The 15660-nt window shown below is 43.8% G+C and overlaps 1 protein-coding gene across 1 annotated transcript in view; it reads left to right on the top strand.

Moving 5' to 3' along the window:
• The window catches only part of LOC147018711 (alpha-synuclein-like), a 68395-nt gene extending 52735 nt beyond the window's left edge, over positions 1 to 15660 (top strand). Inside the window, exon 5 of the mRNA XM_085898670.1 lies at positions 14215 to 15660. Within this exon, the coding sequence (XP_085754796.1) occupies positions 14215 to 14238 (24 nt within the window). The 3' untranslated portion in view covers positions 14239 to 15660. The remainder of the gene's footprint in view (positions 1 to 14214) is intronic.

Here is a 15660-nt window from a genome sequence, read left to right as displayed (position 1 = left end):
ATTCCATTTGATTGAAGCCGCTTCTACGGGCACACCAGGAAATACAGACGCAGCATGGAGTACATAAGCAGTAAGGTACACACGCGCAACTAATCACCGCAGAATAAATCAGTATTATATATCAATCAGTATTCTCACCATTCAATGAGCACCAAGTGAGCCGCCGACATAAAACGACAATGCCCCAGGGACAATCCCCGCGGCCGAGCCGAACCTCAGCTTTATCTCTTCTGTGCTCGAGCCGGGCAACATGTGATCACACGTCACGACCTTCAATTCACCACAATATCATTAAAAGTTAGTGGAGAATGGTGGCCATTTTGAATTTTCGACTTATTCAAGATGGCTGCCACCTTAGTCCCTATGATTCCTAGACCCCATAAATGTGGGTGTAGCCATTGAAATGAACTCTCTAGCTGGTTTAGTTTCGGAGATATAGAATAAAATAGGTTTTCGATGGCGGCCATCTTGAAATCCAAATGGCGGCCATAAAAGGGGTGTGTCAAAGCGCTTCCATCAATTTTTTTGATTGTCAAGGTCGAAACTACTTGTGTGCCAAAATTCACGCTTTTATCCGGCACTTATGCACTAAGATCCACCACTACAGGGGTCGGTGACATTAATCTCTGAAAATTTCAGAATGGATGAGCGGTTTGGGCTAGAGGCGAGTGGACAGACAAACACACAAACACACAAACAAACAAACACACACACAAACAAACACACAAACACACACACACAAATAATCAAGTACACACACAAACAAACACGCACACACACACACACAAACAAACACACAAACAAACACACACACACAAACACACACACAAACAAAAACACAAACAAACGCACAAACACAAACACACACACACAAACAAACACACAACCAAACAAACACACAAACAAGCACACACACAAACAAACGCACACACAAACAAGCTGGTAGGCGGACATGGGTTGTCGATCAAGTCGAATTTAATCGTTTTTCAGCCGTTACTAGTCAACAAAAGCGTCCATAGGAATGGTTCTTTATCACACATAACTTGGAAATACCATGAACCTACCATACCAGTTTCATGTATATCTGAATCATAGTCTCTGAGATATAACGAACTTCGTTTTTTTATTGTTTTCGACCAAGGTTCATTCAAAGTCTATCTTCTGCGACAGTTTTCATAGGATCCGGCTGGAAATTTTTGACAATACGGCTGAATGTACTGCCCACAGTCGCTCGTGGCCCGATTTTTGATTTTCGAAAAAATAATTTTTTGAGATTTTTTTTAAATTTCAAAGGTCCGTTGCTGGGCAACGGATGGGTCCATAGCAACAGTTCTCATTTGCACACAACGAGGTCATGGTATAAACCCACCAACCAAGTTTCATCGAAATCGCCATTGTATTAACGGAGCACTGCACCGAAAAGACATACATACAGACAGACAAGCCGATAGGCGGACATGGGAAGTCGACTACCCAATAGAACCTGAGGAGATGGGCCCGTTCAATGGGGAATGACCTTAGGATTAAGCACAAGAAAATTAATGACTCGAGCTTCAAGGGTTAATGCTGCAGATTGTTTTTTCGTCAAAATACCCCCACATTTAGAGTTTTTTTGGCCGTTGCTGGGCAACGCAGGGGTCCACAGCAACGGTTCTTTCTCACACATAACGAGGACATACCATGAACCTACCATACCAGTTTCATGTAAATATGACTCTTAGTCTCTGAAATATAACCAACTTAGTTTTTTATTGTTTTCAACCAGGGTTCATTCAAAGTCTATCTTCTCCGACAGTTTTCATAGGATCCGGCTGGAAATTTTTGACAATTTTTGACAATATGGCTGAATGTACTGTCCACAGTCGCTCGTGGCCCGATTTTTGATTTTCGAAAAAATATTTTTTTTAATGATTGTTCAAAAATTCAAAGTCCCGTTGCTTGGCAACGGTGGTGTCCATAGCAACGGTTCTCATTTGCACACAACGAGGTCATGGTATGAACCTACCAACAAAGTTTCATCGAAATCGCCATTGTATTAACTGAAATTGCCATTTAAATATTGATAATAAGGGTAGAACTAATGTCAAAAAAAAAAAAAATTGGAATTTTTTTTTCCGACTTGATCGACTACCCAACAAGACGGTAGGCGGACATGGGTAGTCGACGACCCAATAGAACCTGACGCGATGGGCCTGTTCGATGGGGAATGATCTGAGGATTAAGCACAAGAAAATTCATGATTGAAGCTTCAAGGGTTAATGCTGCAGAATGTTTTTTCCTTAAAATACTCCCACATTTCGAGTTTTTTCGGCCGTTGCTCGGCAACGGAGGGTTCCATAGCAACGGTTCCATTTTCACACAACTTGGTCATGGTATGAACGTCCCAACCAAGTTTCATCGAAATTGCCATTGTATTAACGGAGCACTGGACCGAACAGACAGACAGACAGACAAGCCGGTAGGCGGGCATGGGTAGTCGACTACCCAATAGAACCTGACGCGATGGGACGTTCGATGGGGAATGACCTGAGGATTAAGTCCAAGAAAATTCATGATTCTCACTTCAAGGGTTAATGCTGCAGATTGTTTTTTCGTTAAAATACCCCACATTTAGAGGTTTTCGGCCATTGCTTGGCAACGGTGGGGTCCATAGCAACGGTTCTTTCTCACATATAACTAGGTCATACCATTAACCTGCCATACCAGTTTCATGTATATCTGACTCATCGTCTCTGAGATGTAACGAACTTCGTTTTTTTTATTGTTTTTGACCAGGGTTCATTCAAAGTCTATCTTCTCCGACAGTTTTCATAGGATCCGGTTGTAAATTTTTGACAATATGGCTGAATATACTGCCCACAGTCGAACCTGCCCCGATTTTGATTTTCGAAAAAACAATTTTTTTATGATTTTTCAAAAACTTCAAAGTCCCGTTGCAAGGCAACGGTGGTGTCCATAGCAACGGTTCTCATTTGCACACAACGAGGTCATGGTATGAACCTACCAACCAAGTTTCATCAAAATCGCCATTGTATGAACGGAGCACTGGACCGAACAGAGGGACAGACAGACAGACAGACAAACATATCGACGGAAAAACTGATAATAAGGGGAGAACAAATTTCAAATTAAAAAAAATATATATATATATTTTGACTGGATCGACGACCCAACATACAGACAGACAGACAAAAAATTTCAAAGTCCCGTTGCCAGACAACGACGGTGTCCATAAAAACGGTTCTCATTTGCACACAACTTGGTCATGGTATGAACCTACCAACCAGGTTTCATCGAAATCGCCATTTTAAATACTGATAATTAGGGTAAAACAAATCTCCAAAAAAAAAAAAACTTTGGAATTTTTTTTTCCGACTGGATCGACTACCCAACAAGACGGTAGGCGGACATGGGTAGTCGACTACCCAATAGAACCTGACGCGATTGGCCCGTTCGATGGGAAATGACCTGAGGATGAAGCACAAGAAAATTCATGTTTCGAGCTTCAAGGGTTAATGCTGCAGATTGTTTTTTTTGTTAAAATACCCCCACATTTAGAGGTTTTTCGGCCGTTGCTAGGCAAGGGAGGGGTCCATAGCAACGGTTCTTTCTCACACATAACGAGGACATACAGTGAACCCCCCATACCAGTTTCATGTATATCTGACTCATAGTCTCTGAGATATAACGAATTTCGTTTTTTTTATTGTGTTTGACCAGGGTTCATTCCGAGTCTATCTTATCCGACAATTTTCGTAAGATCCGGCTGGAAATTTTTGACAATATGGGTGAATGTACTGCCCACAGTCGCTCGTGGCCTGATTTTTGATTTTCGAAAAAATATTTTTTTTTATGATTTTTCAAAAATGTCAAAGTCCCGTTGCTAGGCAACGGTGGTGTCCATAGCAACGGTTCTCATTTGCACACAACTAGGTCATGTTATGAACGTACCAACCAAGTTTCGTCGAAATCGCCATTGTATTAACGGAGCACTGGACCGAACAGACAGACAGACAAGCCGGTAGGGGGGCATGGGTCGTCGACTGCCCAATATAACCTGACGCGATGAAGAATCACCTGAGGATTAAGCACAAGAAAATTCATGATTCTAGCTTCAAGGGTTAATGCTGCAGATTGTTTTTCGTTAAAATTACTCCACATTTAGAGGTTTTTCGGCCGTTGCAAGGCAACAAAGGGCTCCATAGCAACAGTTCTTTCTCACACATAACTTGGACATACCATGAACCTACCACACCAGTTTCATGTATATCTGACTCATAGTCTCTGAGATATAACGAACTTCGTTTTTTTATTGTTTTCGACCAGGGTTCATTCAAAGTCTGTCTTCTCCGACAGTTTTCATAGGATCTGGCTGGAAATTTTTGACAATATGGCTGAATGTAGTGCCCACAGTCGCTCGTTGCCTGATTTTTGATTTTTGAAAAAATATTTTTTTTATGATTTTTCAAAAAATTCAAAGTCCCGTTGCAAGGCAATGGTGGTGTCCATAGCAACGGTTCTCATTTGCACACAACTAGGTCATGGTATGAACCTACCAACCAAGTTTCATCGAAATCGCCATTGTATTGACGGAGCACTGGACCAGAGGGACAGACAGACAGACAAACATATCGAAGGAAAAACTGATAAGGGAAGAACAATTTTCAAATTTAACAAAAATTTTTTTTTTCGACTGGATCGACTTCCCAACAGACAGACAGACAGACAAAAAATTTCAAAGTCCCGTTGCCAGGCAACGACGGTGTCCATAAAAACGGTTCTCATTTGCACACAACTTGGTCATGGTATGAACCTACCAACCAGGTTTCATCGAAATCGCCATTGTATTAACTGAAATCGCCATTTTAAATACTGATAATTAGGGTAAAACAAATCTCCAAAAAAAAAAAATTTGAATTTTTTTTTTCCGACTGGATCGACTACCCAACAAGACGGTAGGCGGACATGGGTAGTCGACTACCCAATAGAACCTGACGCGATGGGCCTGTTCGATGGGGAATGACCTGAGGATTAAGCACAAGAAAATTCATGATTCCAGCTTCAAGGGTTAATGCTGCAGATTGTTTTTTCATCAAAATACCCCCACATTTAGAGATATTTCGGCCGTTGCTTGGCAACGGAAGGGTCCGTAGCAATGGTTCTTTGCTCACACAAAACTCGGACATACCATGAACCTACCATACCAGTTTCATGTATATCTGACTCATAGTCTCTGAGATATAACGAATTTCGTTTTTTTTATTGTTTTTGACCAGGGTTCATTCAAAATCTATCTTCTCCGACAAATTTCAGAGAATCTGGCTGGAAGTTTTTGACAATATGGGGAAATGTACTGCCCTCAGTCACTCGTGGCTCAATTTTTGATTTTCGAAAAAATAATTTTTTTGATTTTTCACGAAGTCACGCTGCCATGAAGTCACGTGACTGCCATGAAGTCACGCGAAAGGTGCGCGGTTGCGAATTGCCGTGCTGGGGCGCAGGTTGCGAGTTGCCACGCTGGTGCTGCGCGAGGGTAAAAAAAGGAAAAGCAATCCTCGCTTTCGGGTGAACAGGATTCCTGGGCATGGGGTGGAAGACCCCCCCTGCCTAGGCACAGGAACACGAGTTCGGGGGAAGGGTTAGCTTAGTTAGACCAGCTTCATGGGGTAGGGGTAAGTCCTCATGGGGCCCGTGGAATGGATTAGTTAGAGGGATTCAGTTCAGATTTAGGATGGGAAAATGATTTTAATGATTTTAGGACAGAGAGAGACTTGTGGATGTGTGGAGGGGATGTACCTTAGCTACGTAGTGTTAAAAGGAACGTGCTGTAGTTTAAGGGATGACGTGGGAGCACGAGGTAGTTTGGGGATGTAGTGAGCAGGATGGCAGAGTTCAGCGGTGTGTGTGTAGTGTAGAGTAGTGAGGTGGAGACATGTTGAGTGAGTGAGGCTAGCGGGTCTGTGTGAATAGAGCGAATGGGGAATGCATGGTGCGATGAGTGATTGGAGGGAGGAGTGACTCCCGCCCAAGGGGCCCCCGGGGTCAGTGAAGAGTAAGTTTGTGGGTTAGTGAAATTGAAAAATGGAGGTCGTTTTGCTGTTGGTGGGAGTGTAGGCTCAAAACCCATTTGGAGGGGTGCAGGAGCCCTGTTGACAGGCTGGGAGCGTGGCTGCGAAAGGTGAGTATCACTGAGTGGGTACCCCGGGCACCGGGCTAGTCGGCCGTGGTAGGCCAAGGGCCCATGGGGGGCCGGGATAGCGTAGTGGGCACGGGTGCACCCGCATGATGCAGGGGCCCGGGGCACCGTTAGCCGTGTGGGCAGTGTTGTGGGCACGGGTGACCCTCGGAAAGGGGCCTGGGAAGCCAGTCTGCCATGTGAGCATTTCAGGGGAGTCGCCAGGGAGGGCACTCCCCAGTGTTTAGGGAGCTGGTAGGCTCGGAGGCAGTGTAGTGCCCGGGGGTGCCATCGTCGGAGAATCAGCAGAGGGTCGTGCCTGCCAAGGGAGCCACGCGTCCCAGCAGTGAGACCGTGTGAGGGCACGGAAAGAAAATTGGGGGGCGAGGCCCGAAATTGTAAGGACACCAACATAGGCGACGGGAATCTGGGTTGATAGAACCAATCGTTTTAGCGAGAGGCACTTTTTCAAAACCCGGGGTAGTTTAAGAGTTAATGGTTAGGGTAAATTAGGAAGTGTACCTCTCCGCACCATCCATCCCTTCGCTCATGTTGTGGGCCGCTGGACCCACTTTGGGTTAAAGATCGCTGAAGTCTGGGGAGGCGATCCTGAGGCTTCGTTGGGCCTCGACATAGGACGCCAGCTCTCCCTTATTCCCCTCCGGGAAGGGAACGTAGGGGTTGGGAGTAGGCTAGGGGACGATAGGTTAGCCGAACAAAGACAGTAAAGGGGGATAGGGGACGCATTATAGTGGGGAAGTAAGGATGAAAATAACAGCAAAAAAAAAGTTTGGGCTAAATTGGGTTTTCAAAATTAAGGGAGTTGGTATTGACAGTGACAGGCAAAGGCGATAGGTGGGAGGGAGACAGGCAGTTAGGCCAAAAAAAAAAAATGTTGCATTGGCGTAACCCGCCCGACCCTAAAAATTCCGCCGACCCTACGTTTTTTTTTTGTTTTTTTGCTATCGAAAAATTTTGCCGACCCTATTTTATTGCTATTTTTGTTGTTTTGCTATCGTTTTCAAGTATCTTGTTGATTGCGATCGCGATCGCAAAAACCCGGAAGTGTTTCGGACAGAACCCGCCAACAAAAAGGGTGGTACTCGAGCCGGGGGAGATTTTGGGAGGGATTTATTAGGAAAAAAAATAAAAAAATAAAAAAAAGATCCCGACCGACCTACCCTATTTTTCAGTGACCCGTTACGCCAATGCAACATTTTTTTTTTTTGGCCTTAGGCCTGAGCCCGCCTTTCGAGTGGCCAGCACGACCGCACTCCCTCCACCAACCTGCACTGAACAGCGCGAGGCCGGCCAACTTCGTCTGCGGCTGTGCTTCAAGGCCTGTGCCGGTCAGATCGTCCGCCGGCTGTGTTCGCCTGCAGCGGCCCTGTTCTGCCAGTTTTGTGTTTGCCTGCTGCCTTTGCCATGCCATGCCTGCTGCCCTCGATTCTGTGTTTGCACCGTTCAATTTTGATTTGCCCCCCCTCCCCACTGTTCATTTCCATGTGCCAGGATCATCGATCAAGCTACAAGAACTGTCCTGTTGGCAGCTACAACACGGGCCTGCAGTGGCGGCCCATGCGCCGGTTCACCGTTGACTTTTGTTTTGCTCCCTGCAGAGTCCATAGATCCTGGGTCATGGTTAGTGTAAATTTTGGAAGTAAAGTTGCACTGTAAATATGTGTTGTGCGCCCCGGGCATGTCTGTCTCGCGCCGTCAATTTTATTTAAGTCGTCTGAGTGAGTGGGTTTGTTTAGTTAGTTACTCAGCCTCAGGTTATTTATTTTGGGGACACGAATACCATGAATGTTGCACTCAGGGATCCGAAGGTAAAACGTGCTTGGGGACAACTACACATGATGGCACACGAGAATTTGACGACTCGGGACGAGTCTGTAAAAAGGGGAGGGGGTAGTGTTACGGATGTGGAAATTCACAAACCACCATTCAGGACCCTCAGGTGAGATATCTTCAGAGGTACATGTGTAGTTAGCCCAAACCCGTTGTATAGAGGGAGTTTATGTGATCCATCCAGGCTGCGATGCTTTGAGTTAGGCGTTTTTCTTTTTCTATCTTTTATTTCAAACACACAACATTTCAACCACCACGCCATCCCCATCACAGCGCCAACCACACTGCAACCACGCCACCCCACCATCTACGCTACCACATCTTCGCCACTACGTCCGTTTCCGAACGGCAAACAAAGGCGCAAAGGAGGGAACTGTGAGGATGCGCAGGTTTTCCCGCCTGTTTCTCCCGTCTGACTTCCCCGTGCTTTGGAGTGGGGGAGGGGCAATGCAGGTCTAAGGTCAGAGGTCATGTAAAGGAGGGGCCTCTTTTTGGGGGAATAATTCCCTGGCCCAGAGCCAAAAACTGACTCCCCCGGCCCCCGCACGGAGCGGGATGGAGGGAAAGCATGAGGGAACACCCTTTTCAGGAACCCTCTCGAAGGAAGGTGGAGCCGGGAACGGGGAGGGGCGAAGGGCGGAGCCCCGCGCGATAAAAGACGGACAAGGGCGGGCGCGCTTGAGCTTCCTCTTCCGCCTCTCCCTCGGGAGCCTCTTCCTCTTCAGAGTTTCCTCTTTCGCCTCTTCCTCTTGAGCGCTTCCACTTCCGCCTCTTCTTGGTCGTCGTGGTTGGTGGTCTGGTTGGTCTTCGGAAAGACATCCTGCGCCCGCGCCTTGGCGAGCGGCCCTGTCACAAAGGCACGGACGGGAGATGCGGCAGCGCCCGTTGCGAGGTGGACCTGTGCGTCCAGACGGGGAGTGCCGAAGAGGGTTCGCCGGCCACGAGAGAGGTCGGGGCCAGGCACGACCACGCTGACAGTCACGGGAGGGGGACTCACCAGACACAAAAGGGAAGTCGCGACTTCTTTCTTTCTTTTCTTTGGGGTTTGGGTGTGAATGTCCATGGGCGCCAGTCTGGCTAAAGTAGAACTGTTTAAGTGTTGCCGTGTGCACGCATATTCGGTTGTAGCTCTGCATCATTTCTTTTGTTTTAATTGCTTTATGTCCATTTTGATTCTGTATGGCTGTATATACGTGCGTGTGTGTGTGTGTGTGTGTGTGTGTGTGTGTGTGTGTGTGTGTGTGTGTGTGTGTGTGTGTGTGTGTGTGTGTGTGTGTGTGTGTGTGAATAAAACGCTTGCTTGTTGACTGTTCCCGCTCTGCTTCGTCTCTTTTCCTTTTTTATTGACCCTCCATCTTGCATCATGGAAAGGGGTTTGTAGTGGGTGCAACATCCCAGTAATTAATCGGAACCGTCAAGGCCGACGATAACACCCCTCGGTTACCACTGTAGCGCGGAACGGACCGCTTAAGTGGTTCGTGTCCGCAGTCAGCCTGTGGCGTGGTACGATCGCCTGGTCAACCATCTGCACAGGTACTTAGGTGGTTCGAATTTGGCGAGCAACACTATCCTGCACGGGTGGGCAATTGACACGGTCGTGGTGGGGTTAAACCCCCACCCGTGACTAGCTCCCGGCGTTGTTCCGAGAGGGTCACGACAGAATTGTCCGTCCGGTGGGCGATATGCCGCGATTCGAGTTATGCGGCCGTTCACACGCCGGCGGGCGCGAATTCGCAACAATATCGACTGAAATACTTGTAAGGGTAGATCAAAAAAAAAAATTCGAATCTTTTTTTTCGACTCGATCGACAACCCACCAAACATATTGACAGAAATACTGGTAATATTTTTTTTTTGATTTTTTTTTTCTTTTTTGGTAAAATCTTTTGATTTTTTTTTTCAACTATTGACTACCCATCAGACAGACAAACATATCGACGGAAATACTGATAGAAAGGGTAGATATATTGACTCCCCAACAAGCCGGTAGCTGGACATGGGTAGTCGACTACCCAATAGAACCTGATGGGATGGGCCTGTTCGATGGGGAATGACCTTAAGATTAAGCACAAGAAAATTCATGATTCCAGCTTCAAGGGTTAATGCTGCAGATTGTTTTTTCGTTAAAATACCCCCACATTTAGAGGTTTTTCGGCCGTTGCTCGGCAACGGAGGGGTCCATAGCAACGGTTCTTTCTCACACATAACTCGGTCATACCTTTAACCGACCATACCAGTTTCATGTAGATCTGACTCATAGTCTCTGAGATATAACGAACTTCGTTTTTTATTGTTTTTGACCAGGGTTTATTCAATGTTTTTTTTTTTCGACGAGATCAACAACCCAACAGATACAAACATATCGACGGAAATACTGATAATATGGGATGATCCAAAAAAAAATTTTTTTTTTGACTGGATCGACTTCCCAACAAACATATCGACGGAAATACTGATAATAAGGGGACAAAAAAAAAATCTCAATTTTTTTTATTTTTGGACTAGATCGACGACCCAACAGACAGACAAACATATTGACGGAAATATTTAAAAGGGAAGATCAAAAAAAACATTTTTCGACTGGATCGACAACCCAACAGACAGACAAACATATCGATGGAAATACTGATAATAAGGGTCGAAAAAAAAAATCTCAAAATGTTTTTTTTTCCTACCAGATCGACTACCCAACAGAGAGACAAACATATTGACGGAAATACTGATAAGGGTAGATCAAAAAATAAATTCGAATTTTTGTTTTTTGTTTGACTCGATCGACTCCCCAACAAACATTGATGGAAATACTGACAATAAGGGAAGGAAAAAATCTCAAATTTTTTTTTTCGACTGGATCGACTACCCAACAGACAGACAGACAGACAAACATCGACGGAAATACTGATAATAAGGGTAGAAAAAAAAAACTCAAAAATATTTTTTGATTTTTTTTTGAACTATCAACGATCCAACAGACAGACAAACATATCAACGGAAATACTGATAGTAAGGGTAGATAGATTGACTACCCAACAAGCCAGTAGCCGGACATGGGAAGTCGACTACCCAATAGAACCTGACGCGATGTGCCCGTTCGATGGGGAATGACTTTCGGATTAAGCAAAAGAAAATTCATGATTCTCGATGCAAGGGTTATTGCTGCAGATTGTTTTTTCATTAAAATTCCCCCAGATTTAGAAGTTTTTTGGCCGTTGCTCGGCAAAGGAGGGGTCCATGGCAAAGGTTCTTTCCAACACATAACTAGGACATACTATGAAACCACTATACCAGTTTCATGTATATCTGACTCATCGTCTCTGAGTTATAACGAACTTCGTTTTTTTATTGTTTTCGACCAGGGTTCATTCAAAGTCTATCTTCTCCGACAGTTTTCATAGGATCCGGCTGGAAATTTTTGACAATGTGGCTGAATGCACTGCCCACAGTCGCTTGTGGCCCGATTTTTGATTTTCAAAAAAATTAATTTTTTATGATTTTTCAAAAATTTGAAAGTCCCGTTGTGAGGCAACGGTGGTGTCCATAGCAACGGTTCTCATTTGCACACAACTTGGTCATGGTATGAACCTCCCAACCAAGTTTCAATAAAATCACCATTGTATTAACGGAGCACTAGACCGAACAGACATACATACATACAGACAGACAGACAAACATATCGATGGAAATACTGACAATTGTATGTCAGACTACATTGACTATGTAGTCAATATGTAGGAAATATGATTGACTATGTAGTTGACCTACATTGACTATGTAGGAAATATGTAGACTACATTGACTACCCAACAAACATATCGACGGAAATACTGATAATAAGGATAGACTAGATCGACTATCCAACACACAAACACACACACACACACAAAGAAACAATCAAACACACAAACAAACAAACACGCACACAAACAAACGGAGGCGATCAACATACTTGTCAATTTTGTTTTTTTTGCAAAGTAACAAAGACAGACAGAAAGGTGTGAAAACGTGACCTCCTTCACCTCCGTTGGTGGAGGTAAAAATACAGAATTGTTTTATCCATTTGTATAACACGGGGAATCAATTGTAAATAGCAATGCCATTCTGTACTGCATTTTAATATCAAAACAACTAAATGGAATACTTTATTTTCACTGTGAATGAAACATCTCACACTATTACACAAATTTGATACATAAGATATTGCTTTTTATCCCCATACTTAAAAAAAAAACAAAAAAAAAAAAACAGGGGGACATTGTAATTGGCTCCGTCTGTCCGTCCGTCCGTCCGTCCGTCATGTTATCTCCTCCTTCACGGTTTCGTAGAAATTCACCAAACTTGGTAGTTATAATCAACGCATGGCACGCAGCGGTGTAAGAACGGTATCATTTTTCGCTCCGTCCCCTGAGGCGGGGTCATAAGGTCAAATAGCAAACAAATGCAATTATGAGCACACTTTTTAAATAAAACTTTGTACATACAATCACCGTTGGGGGATGCATGAAATATGCAACGATTGTTTAGGTTTGACCCCCGGTTCATGCCCCAGTGGATGGGGACTTAGGGTGACAGTGGTGAAAACAGAAGATTTTTTAAGTCAAAATTTGATATTGGCTCAATCCTGGTGGAACTTTTTGCCATCTCTCAACTCTGCTTTTGGTGGGAAGTGTGGGGATTTACGATAGTGCACCATAGACTTCGCTCTCGTTTTTTAGTTACAATTAGTGAATTTGGGACTCTCTCTTGAGATATTGCAACTCGTATTCAGCTTCCTGGGACTTGAATACATCGTTTTGTAGGTCATGGCTAAGATTATGAAACGTGACTGGTTCTTTTCTTTAGAGGTAGGTACATATATCTCGACTCCAGACAGACTGTTCTGAGCTCTTCTTTGAGATTCAGTGCCTCCATGTATTGCTGATAGAAGAGCAGCAGCATGTCGAGAGTTGAGTGACCAGGCCGATATCCAAACAAAAATTTTAAAAAAAAACAAGTCAGGGATCAGTATTTTTGAAAAGACAAAATATGATGCTTGCAGCAATATTAGATTTCATGCTTCCAATTAGAAGTAAGCTTATGGGTCTTCAGTTGATAGGATACCTTTCTTGTGAATGGGAGTGATGGTTGCTTACATCCATGAAGATGGCAGGCAAACAAAGAAGGAAAGACTGAAGAGAGCAGGTAAAGAGGAAGCAAGAGCAACAGAGAATGATTTGAGAACATGGATGCTATGTAGGCCCACCACTGAAGCTGGGTTGAGACTGGAGAAACGTTTCCTTACCTTCTTGGGTGAGGAATCAAATTCCAGTGGACAGTGCATACGAGGAGGTAAGATGGTGGCAGAGTGGGATGGGTTGGTTAGACAAGATCTGCGTTATTCTTGAATAGTTTGCATTGATGCTGTTTGAGATTTGGGATGGAACGGAGGGTGAGCATTCTCCAGAGACAGACTTGACAAGACACCACCATGTCTTTTGCTGTCTTATGGGATCATATACCACACATAAAAAAATTATTTAGTGGATTCAAAGAGATACACATAGCCAGCGGTTTTCCAGTGGCTGGTTAGGAAAGAAGAAAGGGAGAATGTGGAACGCTTAGACTCACGAAGCCTAGACAAACTGCACAATCTCAGAATTGATACAGTTGGACCAAGTAGACAAGAAAACACAGGAATGGGTTCATAATATGATTAACAGTACAGGGAATAAATGACAACAGATGTACCACACAGATCCTGTGCAGTATTTGTTGTGTTTTGGAGAGGAACTCACTGAGCTGAGGATACCGTGTACACTCACAAAGAAAATGCCCGAAGCACCAGACTTCAAGTCTTTCCTATGTTCTTACAGCCTGATCTCTGACCATTGGTTTGATTTAGTCCCTGCCACCTGTCTCTGGAGATACTGCTTCTCCTCTCTCACCTTTTAACAGTTCTCCAAATTGAAATGCATTTCTCTTGAATCTTCATCCTGAAAATGGAATGGCAAAAAACCTCCCAACAACAAATGAACACAGTTGGTTCATCTTCCAGCAAGGTTACAGTAATCCAATACACTTGACTTTGAAAGTCTCTTGTAGACATCATCATTTACTTGCAACCATATTGAGCCCCAAGATAAGTAAATGAGTGGAATGGAGCACAGAGCAATTTCAAAAAGCTGATCTCTCCCACCCATCTGTGTTTGCAGGAAAAGCAGACGGACCCGATGTAATTGCATCCTGATGTTACACTCTTCCTTCAACGTTTACTCTAACCCAAGGACCAAACCTCCGTTCATTCCAACACTTTGCTTCCTTTCAAATCTTCTATTCCCATCATCCCCCATGTTGTTCACCACCATTCATTTGTTGCTATACTGTAAGTGGGAAATGCTCGAACGATTTTCCCAACACTCCGCTCGCAATATGCATTTTACTCTTCCATTGACGGAAAAACAATAAGCAGACAATGAAAGCAGGAAGTTTCCTTCGGTGCTTATAATTGAGTACTTACTATAATGGAGTGATGACATGATAGAGGTGGGAATTTGTTTTTGGAAAGCAAGACGACCGACTAAGTGTGTTGATGCAATGCCTTCTATTTGCAGTTCCTGTGCAAGCCTTGTGTGTAAACATGTAACTGTACCACCAGCTGTGAAACCTTAGGATTTTAGGGGTAGCAATGCCACTATTATTCCCCCTCTTCTGTGACCTTTCACTTGTGATATTATACATGCTGATGGCACCTTTTACCACTGAATGCTCCTCGAATAAATAACTAGTTGTATAATTTCATGATGCTATGTATTGTACATTTTGTGCTTTTATTCACGCAATCCCAACAATACCTTTGAATTATTGTTACCGCAAATAAGCTGAGAAAAATGGGCGCCGTACTACTCAGACAGCAAGCGGAGATGTAGGACCAGCAGAGGAATTTAACGATATTTATTAACAAATAACTAACAAAGACTAAATCAATTGCTTCCTGTTTATTGGTCAAATGAAAATAATGAATATAATGGTTTACGGAACTGATAATTTTCACAATCACGGGAGATGAACACTGCACAGTTTCTACAAGAGGAATAAGTGCTGCACCTAGTTGAAAATCAGTTTCAAACCCAAACATTTGTGGTTACCAGGAGATTGCAATTAGCAGCTGCATTTGTATTTTGAGAAAACGCCAATGGTCACAATTGATTTCCATGGTGTTGCTGGTGTTGGGTGGTGCCCTTGTGAAAGCATGCATCTTCATCTCACCGTTAAAGAGTTCCTGTTTGTTTTCATAATTCGTAATGGTCTGTGGTCCAGTATTTATGTAATTTGCCAATATGATTTCTTGCTTTCATCCAATGTACTTTTCCAGTTTCCACACTCACCTTCTTTGCCTGTGCAGCCATCTGTAATGTGAGCACAACTGACAGACCCAAGTCTTTCCTAATTTTTTTTTTTCTACTTGATGTCATTGCAACAAAACAGCAGGACTGATTAGATGAGATAAAGCAGCCAATCAAGAGCTTGGATGGTTCTTCGTCTGATCATTAATCCTGCGATGTGCTGTATGGTGATGTGAATACAATTGTCAGAAAAAAAATGATTGTTGTACATTATGTACCACTGTTGTGCAAAATAAAGGTGTAAAGGAAAAGTAA

This window comes from Eptatretus burgeri, chromosome 10 (assembly GCF_056783735.1).
Source record: "Eptatretus burgeri isolate ZD-2024b chromosome 10, Ebu_testis_v1, whole genome shotgun sequence".
In the NCBI taxonomy this organism is placed as follows: Eukaryota; Metazoa; Chordata; class Myxini; order Myxiniformes; family Myxinidae; genus Eptatretus; species Eptatretus burgeri.
The sequence above is the reverse complement of the archived record's forward strand: the minus strand, read 5'-3'. Positions and strand labels throughout refer to the sequence as shown.